The sequence below is a fragment of the Serinus canaria genome, chromosome 12, assembly GCF_022539315.1.
Source record: "Serinus canaria isolate serCan28SL12 chromosome 12, serCan2020, whole genome shotgun sequence".
Lineage (NCBI taxonomy): Eukaryota > Metazoa > Chordata > Aves > Passeriformes > Fringillidae > Serinus > Serinus canaria.
This window is the reverse complement of record NC_066326.1, coordinates 2,568,669-2,589,237: the sequence shown is the minus strand read 5'-3', so window position 1 is coordinate 2,589,237 and position 20,569 is coordinate 2,568,669. Positions and strand designations below refer to the sequence as shown.

Here is a 20,569-nt window from a genome sequence, read left to right as displayed (position 1 = left end):
AGGTGCAGGGGCCAGGCTGCTCCTTTTGAGTCCCCTGGGACAGGAAGGGGAAATGATGACTCTGCCTCCATGATCTTAAAAAGCACTTTATATTAATTATATGATTTATATTATATTATATATATATATATTATATTATATGATAGAGTAATTAGGAATATCATTGATAGTAATATATTATTATATTATATTATATTATATTATATTATATTATATTATATTATATTATATTATATTATATTATATTATATTATATTATATTATATTATATTATATTATATTATATTATATTATATTATATTATATTATATTATATTATATTATATTATATTATATTATATTATATTATATTATATTATATTATATTATATTATATTATATTATATTATATTATATTATATTATATTATATTATATTATATTATATTATATTATATTATATTATATTATATTATATTATATTATATTATATTATATTATATTATATTATATTATATTATATTATATTATATTATATTATATTATATTATATTATATTATATTATATTATATTATATTATATTATATTATATTATATTATATTATATTATATTATATTATATTATATTATATTATATTATATTATATTATATTATATTATATTATATTATATTATATTATATTATATTATATTATATTATTTTGAGGGGACCCACAAGTCCTAACATGCTGAGTGATGTCTGCTTTGGCAGCTCTTTAGCCATGAATAAACTAATATTAAAATAGGATTTTTGAAGAGGATGGTGGTGAACATTGGACCTGTGGGGCTGTGGTAGCTTTGAGGTGCTGCCCTGTAACTGTCCCATCTTTTGGGGATCTGGGACAGCTCGAGGGCTCCTTTGTGCTTCTGAGTAAGCCCAGGTGGCTGGGGAGCACTGGTGTAGCAGTGTTATTATCATTTCAAATATCTCTGTGGTGAATTTACTGGGATTTGGTGCTCTGGAGCACTTCCCTCAGGCCATGGGACTGCTGGCAAAGGCAGAGCCCTGGAACTCCCCAGCTGTTGGGCACGGTTTTGGTTGGATCCTCAGGATGTTCTTTCCTTTGCCTTCCAAGCAGTGAGGAGAGCCTGGGAGCTCCCCAGCAGGGTGTTCCTCCAGCTGCTGACACAATCTGGTGTTTTCCAGGCAGGACCTTCCGAGGGAGAATCTCCACCCGGGAGATCAGCCTGACCAACCTGCAGCTGCAGGACAGCGCCGTGTTCCAGTGCGAGGCCACCAACAAGCACGGCACCATCCTGGCCAGCGCCAACGTCAACGTCCTCAGTGAGTGCCCCGGGCTGTCCCCTCCCAGAGAGCACATCCACAACCCCAGCTCAGTCCTCACAGCAGCCTGGGGCTTGTCACCACCTCAAGGGTCCTTTGGGCTCTTCATGGGTCCTTTGGGTTCATTGCTGGTCATGGGCATCTCACGGTTCCCTTGGGTTCCTCATGGTTCCTTTATGTTCCACAGTTTCTTTGGCTGGTCATGGGCATCTCATGGTGCCTTTGGGTTCCTCATGGTGCCTTTGGGTTCCATGGTTTCATTGGCTGGTCATGGGCGTCTCATGGTGCCTTTGGGTTCCTCATGGTGCCTTTGGGTTCCATGGTTTCTTTGGCTGGTCATGGGCATCTCATGGTTCCTTTGGGTTCCATGGTTTCATTGGCTGGTCATGGGCGTCTCATGGTGCCTTTGGGTTCCTCATGGTGCCTTTGGGTTCCATGGTTCCTTTGGCTGGTCATGGGCATGTCATGGTTCCTTTGGGTTCCTCATGGTGCCTTTGGGCTCCTCATGGTTCCTTTGGGCTCCTCATGGTGCCTTTGGGCTCCTCATGGTGCCTTTGGGCTCCTCCTGGTTCATTTATGTTCCATGGTTTCTTTGGATGGTCATGGGCATCTCATGGTTCCAGATGGACTGGCTGCAGATTTTAAGAAATGTTGTCCAGATTTTTGCAACAGGTTTTATCATGGGCAGTGTCATGTGCTTAGCACAGGCACTGCTGAGCTTTGATATATTTTAAAAATGGGGTTGTGGTTGGGCTCAAAAACTTGCATTCAAACACAGTGAAACTGAATTGTGGCCACAATGCTGGTTTTGAATTATTAAGTGTATTTTTAATCTTTGATTTCAGTTGTGATGCTCAGTCTGTTTTTTGAAGAAAGGGGGTAAGGGGAATTTATTTAATAAAAGACATCTTTGGAGGCACTAGGTCTATTTTCTCTCCTGGATGTTTCCATTTCTGCCATGTCCCTGTTATCTCTGCCAGTGAAGCTTCTGAGAGCTCAGCTGCTCGGTGCAACTCTTCCAAACAGCTGTGAAATTCCCATTAAACACCTCAGCCTCTCACCTTTGCTGGAAAAGGGCAGGATGCAGAGCCAGTATTTATGTTCCTAGTTCTGAAATGCAGTGCTGCTCACCTTGAATTGTCTCCTGCAGATATTGCCCCCCTGATACTGACCCCAGATGGGGAAAACTACGCCACGGTCGTGGGCTACAGCGCCTTCCTGCACTGTGACATCTTTGCCTCACCTGCAGCAGATGTCAGATGGTAAGATGCTGGAAACTGGGTTTTTTTTCATGTGAAACAAGTTCCTGCAGGCTTCCCCAAGTTTGAAAAGTCTGCTAGTTATTATTTCTATGGAGTTAAGAATAGAAATTTTCAATAAACATGTATATAATGGAAATTCTCTGTGTTTAAATGTGCTTTTAAAAATTCTGAAGAACTGGTTTGGAAAAAAAGAGTTCCTGGAAGTCTTCAATACCTGTTTGAGACAAATGCCAGGCTACACATGAAGCAAAACCATGCTGTTTGTAGCCAAATCCTGCTGCAGCTTCATCACTTTAATGTTGGCCCTTCAAGTTTGGACACACTATTGAGGTGGAAACGCAGTGACTTAGAGAACACATTTACCTGGACATGCTTCCATAGGCTTGGAAATCACAGGACTGTCACAGCAGGTGACAGGTGCAATAAAATTGCAGGTGGCAGCTGTAGATTAAGGACAGAGTATTTTAGAGAGCTTTTTAGACTCTCTTCCTGTGGGTTTGATGTGCAGAACTTTGATTTGCTGCACGTCCATGAAGTATCTCACTAATCCTGACTTTAATTGCTCAGTGGCAAAGCTGAGTCCCAAAATTCCCCTGCAACAACCCCTAACCAGGAACTGACACTTCCTGCAGTAACCCAGGCCTGTTTCCATCACCTTTAGGACCAAGGATGACAGCATAGAGCCCCTTTCAACATTTCGCTACCAGTTAAACAAGAATGGCACCCTGGAGATCAGGGACACCAGGAAGGAGGACTCGGGGTCCTACGCCTGCTGGGCTGCAAATTCTGTGGGGAAAAGAGCAATCACTGCTAATCTGGACATAAGAGGTGAGAAAAGAAAAAAACTTTCTTAGCTGCTAAGATTTTATGTCTACAGTTTTTCAGGAAGCAGTGAATATTCAGTCCAGGGTAAAGATTTATTCTGTGACTTCAGGAGTTCTCTGGATATTACAACCTGAAATTGTCACAGGTCTCATATATATATATATGGCCTTTAACTTTTCAGCTGGAATTCCCCATGCTCTCACATGGTGCTCATTTTCTTCTGGATGCTTGCAGAAGCTGCACAAGCCACCAAAAATTTGCATTTACACATTATCTTGGAAGGATTTTCCCTCCTTTTTGTCTTGGCTGACCCTGTGCTCCTGGGCTTGCTGGGGTCCTTGTTGATCCAGATGTGTTCCTGCTTCTCCCTCAGCTGTGGGGTTCCCTCCCCTAAAATTCCTTCCCATTTGTTGATCAGAAGGCACATCCCAAACTGGATTAACTCCCACCAAACACGCTGCAGGGTGCTGCTGCTTGAAGGACTTTGCACTGGGCTTTTGCCTGTTTGTTGATAAATATTTTTAAACAGAGCAGATAAAAACCCTCAGGTGTGTTTACTGATAAATTTTAGAGCCATCCCTTGTGCTGCAGCTGTGCTTTAGGGGATTTGTGTGGTTGGTTGGCAGGAGGGGTTTTCCCTGGAGGGTGTGATGGCAGTGGGCAGCTCCTGTTGGGCACACAGGTGGCATTTAGTGGGTTTTCTTCAAATTTGCTTAGCATTTAGGGCTTGCCAATTATAAAAAACACAAACACCCTTAAATACTCAATTAGCAAAGCTCTCTGATGTAGGTTTGCTGTGACAAACTTGAGGAAAAAGCTCACTCATTGTGTTCCATTTCCACCCACTCCCTTGGCTTTGGGAATTTTACAGTGATAATAAACATGAAAATGTACAATGAAGTTCTCACAGAGCAACGTTTCACTGCAGAAATAAATTCAGCTAAGCGCTTTCTTCTTACTTATTCATCTGTTTCTGCATTCAGATTATAGTCAATTAAAAGAACAAACTTGATTGCAATAATTTTTTCTCACTTGACTTTAATATGCTTGTAATTTTTCTTGGATCATTGCCAAAGCTTATTTCAAATGGCAATTAGACATAAAAAACATATTCAAGCCTTTTCTTTTTTTATCATCCATTTAATGACAAGCTGCTAACAAGGATTTTTCACCTGTAACTTTTTTTTAGTGGATTTTTTTTTTTTTTCTGGAGCTCTTTGGTTTGGAGTGAACTAAAAAATGTTTCAAGATAAAAAAATGTTTGAAGATAAAAAAATGTTTCAAGATAAAAAAAAAAGAGAAATCTTGGCAAATATCTCTTTCAAACCCCACCATCCTTCACTTGAAATGTTTGTGTATATAACCAAAAAAAAGACATGATTGTTGCTCCTGAGGTTGATTTGTGTAGATGAAGTGCTTGGTGGAAATTTGATGTAATAGCCCCTCTCTCAGCTAATCAAAGTGTTTTCCTGTGATCAATCAGATGCTACAAAACTTGTTGTTACTCCGAAGAGCCCCCGAGTGCTGAAATCACATTCCATTTTATTGAAATGCCAGGCTGAGTATGATCCCCACTTGAAACACAGTTTTAAATTATCCTGGAGGAAGGATGGAGATGAGCTGCCAGTCAACAGCACGGAAGGTGGCAGGTGAGTGGGGAAGGAACAAGGCTGTTCTTGATCTCAGCTGGATTATCTGATGTGGTGCTGGAGCTGGAGTTTCATTAAACATGAGCCTTAATAGCTTGAAATGCAAATTTATGTCTGCAAAGAATTCTCCATGTGAGTAGATCTGCATTTTACACACATCTAAATATAAATGCAGCAGTGTGAGTTTGGAGGCAGATGGATTTGGGTTTATTAACTCTGTTACCGTAGCATAATATAAAGTTATTTATTAATATATGCATGATACATATCTGTATTTTTATGTATGATATAAACGTTGGCCCAACCCAAAACCACAACCCTGACCCCAGTGCAGGCTGTTTCTTCACTTCAGTGGAACCAGTACTTTCTTGTAGTTTGCACTAATTTGGCCAAAACAAAGTCTTTGCAATGTTGAAGTGATGGTAAACAGGTTTCAGGGATTCTGCCATGAATTTTCCTACATATGAGTTTAGGATTTGCAGGCTGAATTTTGCCCTATTTTTGGGTTTCCATTGACCTCAGGGGCTGGAGCTCAGCCTTTATTCCATAGAGGGTTCCCACAGGGGGAATTCAGATGTCTTTATTAATTACCACAGGCGAGAGATGACTTCCTAAATACTGGAGAGGCTGAAAATCCTGCTGGGCCCTCGGAGGATGGAGAGGCAGTGCCATGGAAACTCCATGTCTGCCATGGAACCCATGGCCTTGGATTCTTGGCAGCTTCCCTGCTGCTTTGGACATGACACAAGCACCCTGGGAATGCTCAGTTTCCCTCGATCTTGCAAAAACCCCATCACAAACCCCACATATTTGTCTCATTAATGACATGCCAAATTCCTATGGCCCAGATGTTCACCCAGCGCATCTCAACGTGCTTCTTTTCAGAGCAGGATTGACAGGCCAGCCTCCAGCCACGGAGGCTAAATTGCCACAAAATACAAATAATCCTCCTCAGCACAGTGCAGAGCAGAGCCACAATCACATTTTAATGCAGCAGGCCCAGTGTGCAGCTATTTAATGCAAGTGCCCCGTGCCAAGTTCCATTATGAACGATTTTTCAGGGAACAAGGTCTGTGTGTCACCCTCATCTTACATTTTTTTCTCATCCTTATTACCTTCTTTTTTTTTTTTCCTTGCAGGATAATTCTGGACAGGGATACCCTGTTCATATCCAGTGTTCTCCTGGAGGATCAGGGAGTTTACAGGTGTGTGGCCAGCACTGCCCTGGACACTGCTGAGGCTGAGGCGCAGCTGATCGTTCTGGGTAAGGTCGATTTTCCTGCTACAAGGAGGAATTGCCACTGCAGAATTTCTTTGCTTCCTTTCACAGAGCCTCAATAACCCAATTTCAGAGCCTCTCACTCCTTAGGCTCAGCTGTGCTGTCCCTTATCTCTGGGAATGGTGGTGCTGACACAAACTCGATTTATTTCCATCTTTGCTCTAGCAAGGTGAGGCAGCATTTTTGCCTCAGCTCAGTGGCTGCAGGAGTTGCCCAGGCTGGAGGGGGTAAGAGCATACTAAGGATGGTTCTGCTGCTGCTTTGAAGTCCTTGGCCAGTCCTTGACAAGAATTGGACTGTGTTTTTGAAGGCCATCAGGCCAATATTTGGATGTGCAGCTCCTCAGAAGATCAATGCTGGTTAAGCACCTAAAAGGAATTAATTCTATTTGTGAACTGAGCCTGAATGACTGTCCAGGGGCAGAGAGAAGAGCCTTGACCCCCTGGGTCAGAAGCTTGGCTTTCTGAGAGCATCCTCACCTCACCACCTGCATCCCTCCCTGAAGGACCCCTTGGAATTAAGAGGATGAGCTTGTGGAGTGCTGTGCACCCATTGCACCCAAGGGCAGCAGCCAAAATTCTGCTTTGTGGTCACAATTTTGGCCAGCCTGGTCTAGGTGAAGGTGTCCCTGCCTGTGGCAGGGGGCTGGAATTAAATAATCTTTAAGGTTCTTTCCAACCCAAACCATTCTGTGATTTTATGATTCTCTGACAGCTTTGCATCATTTTAATTACATTTATTTTTGCTTCATTTTACGTTTGTATTTATTACTGGCAGTGATTGCAGCAAGAAATAAGTCAATCTGCCCTTCAGGATGTTTTTCCACTTGAAAGGAGGGATATTTTTCAGTAAATAGTAAATTAGGAAGATGCTGTGCACATTATTTATGGTGCTGTGTCCTTCAGTGCTGTATAATTCAAAATGTTTGTAGATTATTTGTTACTTCACTTATGAAAGTTTCATAAAGCACTTTATTCCTTTTTTAAAAGGTGCTTTGCAGAAGAAGAAAAACAGTTTTGTGCTCTTTTCCCTTGTTTATCGCATATGAGAGAGGTCTTGGTGAATTAACAACTTCTGGTATTTTCCAAGTGAAAAATTCAGGTTTTTGTGATCAAGGACTGGTGAGCTGACTGAAGAACTAAGTAGGGACATCAGATTAGGGGCATCTGAGAGTAAATTTTATAATTAGAATAATTCTAATTATTTGTTGCATGTTTAATGAACAGGTAGAGGGCTGAGAATATTTAAGATGCACCATCACCATCTTCAAATTAATACATTGAATTTTAACCAGCTGTAGTCTGAGGATAGAGCAGCAACATTCCTGCAGATTAAACTGTGCTTTCCTGATATTTTCCCAGGTACAAGAGAAACAGGGAAAGAAATGCAAAGAAAATAAAAGAAAAAACCCAAATAGAAACTTTTTAACTTCTTGAAGTACCCTGAGATAAAAACTCAGTATTGTAATTTTTAAAAAATCAGTAAGAATTCAGTGAATTTTTTTCACAATGACAAAGACAGTCGTGGTGGTGGAAATCAGTGGTTTTTCTGTAAGAAATGACATTGCCAGTCAAAAGTTTAGTTGGGAGAGCATTAATTGAGCTGGCAGGTAGTGAATTTCCCAGTTCCCCATTAATGCAGATCCCATGGCTGGGGAGATGAATGTTCTCCTTTCCCTCTCACCCTCCAAGGCAAAGTTCAGTAACTGCCGGAGCTGAGGCTCCTTCTCCCACTCTGATTTGTCCCAGGGCAGATCCATGTGATGCTGGACCTGCCCAGAGCAGGGTCAGTACCCATTAATGACTCAGCAGATCTTGGGGTTGGTTTGGGAAGAAAAATCTGTTGTTACAATACAATAATGTGGGTAGAGGGAGATGAATTCCAGAAGGATTTTGTGTTTATAAGGGAAAAATCAGCACCTGAAGATTCAGGATCTTTCCAAGCAATTCCCACTTTCCACAACCTGTCCATCTTGAAGGAGGAGTTTCACCACCGTCTTCACTGACTGTGCTGTTCCAACCCTCTGGAAAATGCCAGGACAGACAGAATTATCTCGCTGAGCTCCTGACACTTCTCCTTTATTTCTCAGATGTTCCTGACCCACCAGAAGACCTCCAGCTCTCGGAAAACCAAAACCGGAGCGTTCGACTCTCCTGGAAGGCTGGGGCCAGCCATAACAGCCCTGTTAATGGTAGGAAGGGGTTCCCAGCATAACTTTTTGGGGCTGTTCAGAACTCTGGCACATCCTGGTTGTCACAGCACACAAACCCTGCTGATGGCCAGATTGAATCCCTTTAACTATGGCAGTTTGTTTCTTGCAAGTTCATTTCCACCCGCGCTCTTCATGCTAAGTTGGTTTTTTAATCTTTTTTCCTTTGTTTGTCCTTTTTCCTGCCCAGAGTCAATTATAGAGTTTGAAGAGAACCACTGGGAGCCGGAGATGTGGCAGGAGCTGGCCAGAGTGCCAGGGAATGACACCACAGCCCTGCTGTCCCTGTCGCCCTACGTGAATTACCAGTTCCGCGTGGTGTCCGTCAACGCCGTGGGCAGGAGCCAGCCCAGCAAACCATCCCTGCGCTATGCCACCCCTCCAGCTGGTAAACCTGGCTCTGCTTTCCTAAATATCCCTGTTTGCAGTCCTTTTCTTGGAATATCTGTGCCCTCCCATGCTCCAGAGGGTGTGAAGGAATCAGGGCAGCTTGCGCTGCTCGGGGATTATTAAAAGTGGGTCCTGTGATGGGAATTACCCCCAGCTGGTTTGGTGGACTGGAAAAACCCTCAGTGATTTTGGTGGGGCAAAGGACTATTTAAATTAACTAAAGCAGTGCATTTTCAGAGAGGAAAATTCAGCTGGAGGATGTCTCGTGACAAGCCATATTCTGATATTTTAGATAATGAGATGAGAACCCTGCTGGGGTGAATTCTTCAGTGATTGGTAAAAAAGAGCAGCCCAGCAGTTGCACATCAAATGTCCAGGTCTTGTTTTGAGCATTTGATGTGCAGTTAGAACAAATCTAAATTTTAACGACCTAACTTGCTGTGCTGCATAAAATTCCTGAGGGTGCCAAAGGGAGGAGTCCACACTGCTGGGTTTTCCTACACTTCCAGCACCTCACTCTGCTGATTTTCCACCCTTTACAGACCTTCATGGACAAACAGTTCCTGCAGAAGGGCTGGATTTGGAAGCAGCCTTTCAGGAGCATTAAGCTTGTCAAAAATCTCCATTTACAGAGCATTCACTGGGGCAGAAAATGTTGTCTCCCTGAAAGTCATTTTAGAGGCCAACTGTTCAGCACAGCATTTGCATTCCTTGGCATTTTCTCTCTTTTTTCCCCCATTTTCACCAATTTCAAGTCCTCCTTCAGCTTCCCAGCTGTGTGTGCACCTCTAATGATGCACCTTCTGTTTTCTGTCCCCACAGGGAGAGAAATCTCTTCCTCATAATCCCCCCACATCTGGTGCTTTCAAATCCAAAAGTCACAGTTCCATGTGAGCTGGTGGCTCCAGCCAGCAGGGACACTTTGGAATCCAAACTGCAGAAACGACGTGCTTGGGTCCCATCAGCTTTGCTGATCCGAGCCATTCATCTCATGAACGTTTTTTGTTTAAGTGTCTGTCACTAATGGGGGAATTTCCCGTCCTTTTTGGCATTTGAATGCTCAATGCAAATAAATGGGATGTGCAGACTGACCTTGTCACCTGTGTGCTTTCAGCTCCAGATAAAAACCCAGAGAACATCCGAGTGGAAGCCTCTGAACCCAATGAAATGGTGATGAAATGGGAGGTAAGGCAAGATTAGCAAATCCTATAGGAACAGTCCTTTATTCTTCTGAAAGATGAATTTGACTTAAATTTATTCTGCATTTTCAACCCCAGTATCATTTTTATTTCAAAAGCCTGAGTTTTATGTCTGACTTCAGAAGATATTAAAAAAAAATATGGAATTCCTGTAAAGCATAGTGAGAATTCACCAAAATTTGTTCTTCTCTGCTTCTTTTATGCAAGAAACTGCTTCAAATAATTGTGCTCTTATCCTGCTCTGCAGTTAAAATTACCAGCCAGGCCCAAGGAGGGGTTGGGTGGCTCATGGCTTCTGCCCTTCCAGCCTGGAAGTTTAAAAACACGACAGATCCCTTGCCCAAGAGAATGTGAGCTTGAATTTTTACACCAAGAACTAAAGGAATGTGGATAAACCTCCAAAGCCTGTGATGTGCATCAAAGGAATTATGTAAAAGTCTTGAGGATGGTTTCCAGGCTTCAAATTTCCTGGGTTTTAAGCCTTGAGCTTCTGTGCCAGCAGTTGAGTTATGTATTCCTTCGTTTTGCACAAATATCCACAACTGTGGAGGGAAGCAGATTTTTGTTGAGGCTGGAATTACACACAGTTTGCATGAGATTTACTCCTCAATCTGCTGCTCCCAGAGGAGAACAACAAATGTTTCCCCAGTGGGAAGTGATGGTTTGGGGTAGAATTGGATCCAAAAGAAGATGGCCCTCAAGATCCATGGGCTTGGACTTGAATGGGGTTTTTAGCCCAGGGTCAGGAGAGACAATTCCGCCTCTCAGAAAAGGTTGGATTTGATCTTGGAGGTCTTTTCCATCTTTAATGAATCCATGAAATGCAGAGTTTTATTGCCCAGTATATTTACTGGGAAATACTGGGATGGCCAACACATCTTTGAGCATCAGGAACTTCATAATCACTGCCCAGACAGGGCAAAAGTGGAAGTGAAAGCTGAGCCTGAAAGGAGAGAATGGGCTGGAAGGGCTTGGTTAAATCTTGTTGAATCATTAAAATGTTGTTAAACAGGATATTCATTTACTGATGGCATTTGCTGTGTGCTTTTCAGAGGAACTGCTGGGCACTGCACAGGCTATTTCTGACAGACAAAGGCTGCAGAGTGATGCTAATCTGCCTATTTTGGATTAGGAGACCAGCTGAGCTTTAGTGACTGGGATTTTCAGGCAAGGATTTGCAGCTTTAAGGGAGATCAAAATAAGAGTCAAGCAGTGCTGCAGTTTATGCAAGAAATCAGGTTTTTAGGAGGAATTTTTTACTTCTCCAGCTTTTCTTGCAAATCCCATTCCCTGGGATCTTCCCTGGGATCTTTTGGGCAGCCTGTGAGAAAGCTGCCCAATCTCCCAGTTCCTTTGCCCCACACATACCAAAGGTCCTCACAGCAGGGCAGATCAGTGGGAATTTTTTGCAGATCCCCCAAATTTAGGTCTCCCCTTGCATGAGGAACATCAAAGAGGAGTAACTTTCTACTGGTATTGGATGCTATTTCCTGTCAGACCTCTTGGACACAAACCAGCTATTATATATTTCATGTTTTCCTATATTTAAATATTATTAAAAGCAGTCTATATGGTGGGAAACACCCACAACTGTTCCAGGGTTTAGCTTTTTTGGTAGGATAGGTGATTATTTAACTTTCTTAATTAAAGTAATGCATTTTCAGAGAAATGAACTCAATTTGAGGATGTCTCATGACAAGCTATTGCTATACATCTCCTAATATTTTATAAATTCATGGTAATTAGCTGGAAACCCTGCTGGGATGAATTCTCCAGCTGATTGGTAAAAGCAGAGTGGCCCAGCAGTTGCACATTAAATGTCCAGGTGTAATTTCAACCATTTGGTGTGTGGTTAGAGCAAATCTAAATTTTAATGACCCAACTTGCTGTGCTACATAAAATTCTAGGATAAAATGCAAATTTTATCTCTGCTAAAAGGCACACACAGCCTTATGCCAGACTGTGCAATTCAGCAGTGCTGAAGGCGTGTGGTTTTACCTCACACAGGAAAACCTGTGGCAAAACAAAACCTGATGTGTGTAGGAGGCAGAAATACGGCTCCTAGCAATTAATCTGGATTTTAATCCAAGCCTTTCACCCTCCTTTCTCTTGAAGTCATGTTGTTGTTGTTCCACTCATCCTCAAATTAAAATTACAGCGAAACCTCCAAGTTTGGGGTTTTTGCCCCTTTTCTCTCCCAGTGTTGAAACACACATTCCAGAAGTGTCACCCTGTTCTAAGTTCCTTTAAGCATTCTGGTGTTTACATTCTTGTAACGAACTTTGTCCCGCACTTTATGTAAATAATTATTGTTTTTACATTCTTCTCTGGAGGAGGAGAAATTTGATGGACTGTTGGTTTGTCTCTCATTGAAGAGGTGGCACTGTCACCCTCCAATCCACTGTCACTTTTGAAAATCTATAAGTGTTGGAGTCAGAAAATTAACTTCCCTTCTTCTTACCTTGGAGGTTCCAGCATGTGTGTCGTTTTATTTCATGTGCTAGAATGTCACAAACATATTTTATGAAAAATCCTTTTGTTAGGGTCTTTTCTCCTGAGAAGCTGAGAAGCTTCAGCTTCTCCATGTTTTGCTGCTTTGGAGAATTGTTTACCCAGCATGTGAAATTGTTTTTACTCAATGACCAATGACAGCCACCTTTGTCGAGGCTGTGAGCAGTCACAAGATTTTATTATCATTCTTTTCTATTCCTTGCTATCCTTCTGATGAAATCCTTTCTTCTGTTCTTTAGTATAGTTTTAATATATCATTTTCTTTTAATATAATATATATCATGAAATAATAAATCAGCCTTCTGAAACATGGAGTCAAGGTTCTCATCTCTTCCCTTGTCCTGGCACCCCTGCCAACACCACCTCACTAGAGTGACACAAAACCATCCTCCTCTCCTTGGCTGCAGTTTGGTGATTTCAGCAAAGGCAGACAAGATCTCTTTTAATTCTCCCCAGCCACTGAAGCCCATGGAGAGGAACGGGCCGGGGCTGGAGTACAAGGTCAGCTGGAGGCAGCGGGGTGTGGAGACGGACTGGAACGAGGAGCTGGTGAAGAAGCACTCCCTGAGCGTGCGGAACGTGCCCACCTTCGTGCCCTACGAGATCAAAGTCCAGGCTGTCAATAATCTAGGATCTGGCCCAGAGCCAAACATCACCATTGGATATTCAGGAGAGGACGGTGAGTGGCAGGAGCTCGCCTGTAAAAGTGGGGGTGGAGTGATGGATTGGGCAGCTCAGAGCTGCTGGAGTGCCAGTGCTCAGCCTGATGGGCTCCATGAGGCATGGGCATGACCCGTGCTGGGTGCCTGGATGCCAGCCTGCTGGAGTGTGAGGGGTTTTTTTTGGAAAGGTCACTTGTGCTCTCATTAATCTCAGTCATTGGCTTAGTCTGAGTGCTTGTTTGAAGGCCATGAGAAGTCTCTGAAGTGTAGCAGTCGGGTTGTACTTGGTAGGGAAAAAAATCTTTGGGCTCTCTGAGGCTTGACCCAACAGTTCAGCACGGTCAGAAGTTAAATAGTCTGACAGTTAGGGACAAACTCACAGGCACTGGGTGTTTGGGTGAATTTGCAGACAAAGCCAACTTCCCATGGGTGTTGGTGTTCCCTTGTCCATCAGTCCCTGAAGAATGTGTCATCCTGTCCAGCCTGGGTTCTGCCCCATGGTTTTCCATGGCTCCCAGCTGGAGTTTCAGTGCTGGAAATGGACTTGGTGGTGGTCAGACAGGAGAACCCCACTGCCCACCCAGAGGTGGGAGCAGGAAGGTCTGGTGGTGCAGAAGAGGTGGCGAATAGCGAGAACAAGAATAAAGAAACTCCACAGCATGTTTATTTTCTTTGTCTCTCTGTGATGAGTCTAATTTTGCATCTACCAGTGGAAAATATTCCTCGCAATTCAGTTGTCAATGGATCAAGGCCTCCTTTTTTTCAGGCACTGTAATAGCTCTCTGTGTTATGCAGTGATTAAAATCCTACTGTTTAATGAGCTTGGTTGTAAAATGAAATTGATTATAAAAAAAACCTTTATGATTGCCTTCTTGAGTGCCGTGTTAATCATTTTTTTTATTCTTCTCACTGCTGTAAGCATTGCTTAAAACAGGAAATCATAAATACTGCTGTAGAAATTCATGTGTCCCAGTGCACATGTATCTCAACCCTCAGCAGAAAAATACAGAAAAATAATGTTTATTGGCCTGTTCCACCCACTGGATGCAGGTGGAATGGCTTTTGGCTTGCCTGCAGTGAGACTGCATGAAGTGGCACAGCTGGAGCTGAAAAGCCAAGCCCTGGAGCTGTGAACAGTGTGAATTTGGGCTCTTGGAAGTGTTCTTAACACCTGGAACTTTTGTTTTTACAGTTCCAGATGCTGCTCCTTCGGGCGTGTCGGTGGAGGTCGTGAACAGCACCCTGGTCAAAGTCTTCTGGTTTGGGATACCAAGGGACAGAGTTCGTGGGCACTTAAGAGGCTACAAGGTTTCAAATCTCTCTATAAATATTCATATATAATTGAATAAATTATTAAATGAGTCCCAGATTGCAATCTCTCATTTTTGGGAAGGTGAGAGAGATCATGATCATGCTCATCCCCATACAATAAAATTTGTTATAGAAATCTCAATCTCCTTGCAGGTCAGCTGGTGGAAAACAAGAAGCCTGCTGGATGGAAAGAGGCATCACCCAGAGAAACACTTCCTGACGTTTGTAGGGGACAGGAACTATGGGATGGTTCCTGGCCTGGAGCCCTTCAGTGAATTCCGCTTGACAGTTTCGGCTTTCACCTCCAGAGGAGATGGCCCTGAGAGCTCCCCTGTGGTTTTTGAAACTCCAGAAGGAGGTAAGACAAGAGGAAAATATGGGATGGAGGGACATAAATTGAAATTGTCCTTGGGACAAGGTGAGTTGATTCCCTTATTTAAGATGATAGTAAAAACTCCACCATTTGTAGAGCACTTAGCTCGAAAGGGGAGCTGTGGGTGTTGAGCTAAATTATGTCCTCATGTAACAACAATTTGTAGGGACAGACCTGTCCCCTCTCCTCTGAAAGCTCATCCTTCTGTCTTGCAGTCCCTGAACAGCCGCGTTTTCTCAGGATCCTGAACTTTGACAAGGACTCAGTCACTCTCTCCTGGGGGCTTCCCAAGAAAGCCAACGGCCACCTCACTGGCTACATTCTGCAGTACCAGATAAGTATGTGCCTCGTTTGCTTTGAGTTCAGGATTGAGGCAGGATTAGTTAAGGAAAACTCCCAGGTGCACAGAAGCTGTCAGAGGGCAGGCTGTCTCTCTTTCTGTCTGCCACCCCTTACTCTGTCCTTCAGCTGAAGCAGTTTCTCTGAGCATAGGCTTTTTGCAGGAACAGGCAGGCAGACTAAACAGCCGTGTTTCCAATCTACAGACTTAACTCAAAGGTGTACATTTCCCCTAAATCAAAATGGATTTCTACTCTGGAAAATTTCCCCTCTGTCTCAGAGTCAGGGGAATCATTCCTGCATCATTCCTGCCTTTGTTGGGGCATTTCCCAGCAAACACAATGCTGACCCAGGTGCTTTTCCCTTGCAGTCAACGAGACGCACGAGGTGGGCGCCGTGAGCAACGTGAGCGTGGCCAACCGCTCCGCGCTGAGCTGGCGCCTGGCCGGGCTCAGCCCCAGCACCAAGTACAAGTTCTACATCAAAGCCTGCACGGCCAAGGGCTGCGGGAAGGCGGCCACCGAGGAGGGGCTGACGCTGGCCCAAGGCAGTAAGTTCACAAAATCCGCGTCAGTGTGGAGAAGCTCTGAGAATAGCGGGGAAAATGTTGTGTGTAGGTAAAACCTTACAATATTAGGGTGTTGTTACCTTTGTAAAATCATGGTTAGGGCCTGCTGCTTTGGCTAGGTAAAAAAGGGCTGTGGGAAAGTGACTCAGCTGAATTGGAGCCAACGCTGGCCTTAGGGCAGTAAGTTCGCAAAATCCGCGTTGATGTGGAGGAGCTCTGAGAATAGCAGGAAAATGCTGTGTGTAGGTAAAAATCTTTCAAAGTTAGTTACTTCTGTAAAATCATGGCTAGGGCCTGCTGCTTTGGCTAGGTAAAAAAGGGCTGTGGGAAAGTGACTCAGCTGAATTGGAGCCAACACTGGCCCAAGGCAGTAAGTTCACAAAATCCGCGTCAGTGTGGAGAAGCTCTGAGAATAGCGGGGAAAATGTTGTGTGTAGGTAAAACCTTACAACATTAGGGTGTTGTTACCTTTGTAAAATCATGGTTAGGGCCTGCTGCTTTGGCTAGGTAAAAAAGGGCTGTGGGAAAGTGACTCAGCTGAATTGGAGCCAACGCTGGCCCAAGGCAGTAAGTTCACAAAATCCGTGTCAGGTGGAGGAGCTCTGAGAATAGCAGGAAAATGCTGTGTGTAGGTAAAACCTTACAAAGTTAGGGTGTTGTTACCCTTGTAAAATCATGGTCAGGGCCTGCTGCTTTGGCTAAGTGGAAAAGGGCTGTGGGAAAGTGACTCAGCTGAATTGGAGGTAGGAAAACAAGTTATAGAACCGTGACGTGCTCACGTCGTGGTTTATGGTGGTTGGTTGAATTACATTTGTTGCGCTTAAATGGAATGCAGCTGATAATGGCCTAACTGCTTTAAAAGGCCTGGGTTTTTGCAGTAAAGAGCTCTCCTTTGCTCCTGCCTGGGGACTCTGCATTGCTCTGCTTCGTAACTGAAAAATCCATTGGGAATAATCCAGGCTTGACATTTCCTTTGTAATTAGGGGAAGTAAGTTTGTTTTCCTTGCCATGAGAGCAGGCAATGGGCTTTTTAATGTGGCCATGGTGTTCTTCAGGGAAGCAGAGCTCATCTGTTTCATTTTCCTGTGCAGTCCTGTTTCTGTTCCCACACATCAGCTCCTTAAGCCATGCTGGAATAAGTGAATTGCATTCAGGCAGGAATAGAAAATTGAAAATGCAGATAATCTCTTCTCAGTAATACTGTAAAAACAAATTCTGCCCATGCATGAAGATGGGGGACTGCCAGCAACATTAGGGTCAGCTGTTTGACATGGAAAATCCACATAAACGTCAAGTTGACTGCATTTGCTCCATTATTTATGATTATTTTATCAGAGACCAGGAGTAAGTGTTCGTGTGCCACTTACACCCCGTGCTGAAACACTGATGTTCAGTGATTTAGAGGAAAATCCCAACCACTCTATGATAGCTCATCTTTCACTTTCAGCTGAAATGAAATAAAATGTACTGTGCTCAGCAAGTCTGAGAACTCCACAGCACTGAGGAGCAGCTCCTTGCTATTAATCAGAAACCATTGCTGCACACTTACCCCAGGGAAGGAGAAAGAGAATGTGATAAGCAAAAGAGTCCTGACTGCATCATTTTTAGCAAAGATAACAAAGTGTGCAGCAATGTTGATGGAAAATAGAAGAATGGCCCATGTGCTGTTGGATTTCTAAGTTGCAGAATTCTTTTCAGTTACTGGTAAAACAGGAAAAAATGTGTTTTAAACCTTCATGTCCCAGTTCCACATCCAGTCAGGAACTGCCATTTGTTTTCCCAAGTAGCAAAACTCCTTCTCGACTCTCTTTTGGCCTCCAGTCTTACTGTAGGATGCAGGTACTCACCTGGTAGCAACTATTAATCACCATGATTTATTATTCATTAAGAAAAGAAACATATCTCTCTTTTTTTCCAAGATAAAAATACCCCATTTGCCCTCATTAGCTGTCTTTTCTGGCCTTCATTGGGCAACCAGAATAATGTGTTTTGAATCCTTGAAATAACCTTGTCATGGTTTAGAGATGTTGACATCCATTTTGTTCTCATTCTTTACTTTCCTAAGCTCTGTTTCAGTGGTGGCATCACCTGATTCTTGTGAAATATTCTTAGGCTAGAGCAGAATAATTAATGAAAGCTGCAAGGGTTCAGTTCTATGATTTATGTGTGCTCCTTGCTGCTTCTCAGGCCACCCTAAATTAGGGCACTGCATCTGTCACTGAGATGCCATTAGAGTTCTGTGTCATTATTTGCTGGCTAAATTGTTCAGATATTTTTCACCTAAACATGATAGGCCAAAAAAAAAAAATTTAAAAATCACTCTTTTCAGTGACCTCCTTGGGGTTTTAAGCTGTGGTTTGGGGAGCGAGGCAATTGCTCAAAATTAAAACAATTTCTCTTTTTGAAGGAGGGGAGCAATTTCAGAAGTCAAAGTTTATCATTTCAAATGACCCACGTAAATGGCAGATATAAAATGTGGTGCCCTCTGAAATGAAACTCCGTGATGGAGCACTCCACGTTTCTTTGGGGCTTGATTCAGTGATTCTATAACCACTCTGTTCCAGTTTAATAATAAACCCATAAAGCTCTCGTTGTTCATTTTAAGGCTTTGGAAACTTCCAGTGCTGCAGTTCAGCCTTTGCCATGGGTATTTCAGAATTTCACCATGCAGTCTGCCAGGAAAGTGGAGATGTTGAGGTGGCAGCTCTGGAGTCATTCACATTTTATATGTTTTTTCCTATCTCCATCACTGCTGTTGCTTTAATTTATTTGCAGCTATCCCTGCTACTGTTGTCTGGAATTAGAAAGAAAAGGGAATTTCCTTATTTAATATGTGTGAGGATTTGTGTAGCGCCACTAAAAACAAATCTGTGCAGGGAAAATAACTCAGAAATGAAACCCTTATAGGCAACCTAAGATCTTTATCATTTCTTGATAAAATGATTCTTGAACTTGAGCAAAAGGGGGTTTGGATTGTACTGCAAAATAAATAACAGCTTAATTTCTGAGGTTTCATCTTGGTTTCATTCCACAGAAGAAGGTATGTTGTCCTTAGAAAATGACTGTAATCTCTGTCTTCATATTTTCAGGCTGTGTGTCTTAAATGACCTCCAAACTAATTAATTTTCCCCTTGAAAATGTCAATTTCCCCAAGATCATTAGCCCTCAGAAACATAACACAAAATAATGTTCTTCCAGAAGTGAAAAGATTAATTTAATGTAGCAGCCCTTCTTTAGCACAAAGCTCCTTTTCATCTCGTCGCCAGCGCTGCTCGGGGATTACCAAACACACATCACATGTTGAGAATTATCATTGTGTGTCCAGAAATCCAAGCATTAATGAGAAATTCATCCACATGAAGCCACACAGTTGTGGGTTTATTCTCCAGAGAAGCCAAGAAATAAAAGTTCACCACTTTCATTATATTCCAGTGGATGTTGGCTCGTAATTCCCAAAGGCTTTTGGAGACTCTTAGGGAGAGGCTCCCATCCTTCGGGACCAGAGTAACCATTTGGAACAAGGCATGTGGGTTCAGCTCTCCTTTGCCATGGGCACCGTGGAAAAGGAATAATAAAATATTTCTCCTGTATGTAACCACAGGTGCTGTTAGCAGCAAACCCTGTTTTTTTGCTCACAATCAAGGAAATCTAATAAAATCGATGCAAATTTCTTGATCATCACCTCACCTATAAATTTTTCTCAATACACTTTACATACAACAGGTTTGCTAATCTCTGTAGTGTAAAATAATCCAAATTTAACATGAATTACCTCCTGCACTGAAAAGCCCTGAAAATGAGGGATACTTGTGCTGCATATTTATACATTTTTAACAGCCAGGCAGCAGGGGAAAATTAATGGAAGTTTAGCTTTGCATTTATTGCAGCAGATGTATTTAGACAGGTATGGTTATAAATTAAGATGCTGCCCACAATTAGTATTTAGCTCTCAGACTGCCAGGTTTTTTTTTATATAAGTGTATTTTATAACAGATGTAGTAACTTTTGGAGAACACTCTGGAAAATCTTCGGGGGTGGTTTCTATTGTTTTATACCATAAGCTTCTATAAAAAATGTGTGTTCTGTTCTCCTCATAAATCTTGGAGCCCAGTAGGAATATTGTAAAATTGCAGTTCAGTGTTTAATGTTCATGCAAGTCCCATGGTGTGGCTGATAAATAGTGGGGGAAGATGAGAAGTGCTGGTGATATGCCTTTATTACTAATGCTCCTTCTCCCTTATTGGAGATTAAAAACCCAACCCAACTGCTTTCAATTTTCTGCAGCTAATTCCTGCAGCTTTCAGGATGTTCCTGGCCTTCCAGAATGTGGAGCTTTGCCTTATCTGTGTATCTTTGCTTTTATTTTACAGGAGGCCACACTGCTTTTTCTATTCCAGCCACTAAACCCACCCCCATTAGCAAATCTTACTCCTCTGTCGGGCCCCTGTTGGCTGTGTCACACAGACCAGGAAGGAATGGCATGGAAAGAAACCTCAAAATCACCCAGCACTGGACACCTGTTCTGAGTTTTAAAGGAAAAAAAGAGTGTTTTGGGATAGGAGATGCTGAAGGGAGAGCTGTTGGTAAATCCCCAGTGCCAGGTTAGGCTGGGCTCATCCTCATCCCAAGAGGTCCATCCCAGCCCTGAGCTGCTCCATGTGCCTGGGCAGCTGCAGCATCAGACAGAG

General features: G+C 42.7%; 1 protein-coding gene across 7 annotated transcripts in view; it reads left to right on the top strand.

The window, feature by feature from the left end:
- Positions 1-20,569, top strand: part of CHL1 (cell adhesion molecule L1 like) — a 126,363-nt gene that overhangs the window by 95,385 nt on the left and 10,409 nt on the right. For all 7 annotated transcript variants that reach the window (XM_050979136.1, XM_009091199.4, XM_009091197.4 and 4 more), the window contains 13 exons: positions 1,166-1,303; positions 2,454-2,565; positions 3,227-3,393; positions 4,874-5,039; positions 6,179-6,303; positions 8,409-8,510; positions 8,719-8,916; positions 10,033-10,103; positions 13,085-13,307; positions 14,483-14,598; positions 14,755-14,959; positions 15,190-15,312; positions 15,684-15,863. In XM_050979136.1, coding sequence (XP_050835093.1) covers positions 1,166-1,303; positions 2,454-2,565; positions 3,227-3,393; positions 4,874-5,039; positions 6,179-6,303; positions 8,409-8,510; positions 8,719-8,916; positions 10,033-10,103; positions 13,085-13,307; positions 14,483-14,598; positions 14,755-14,959; positions 15,190-15,312; positions 15,684-15,863 — 1,926 coding nt within the window. The remainder of the gene's footprint in view (positions 1-1,165; positions 1,304-2,453; positions 2,566-3,226; positions 3,394-4,873; positions 5,040-6,178; positions 6,304-8,408; positions 8,511-8,718; positions 8,917-10,032; positions 10,104-13,084; positions 13,308-14,482; positions 14,599-14,754; positions 14,960-15,189; positions 15,313-15,683; positions 15,864-20,569) is intronic.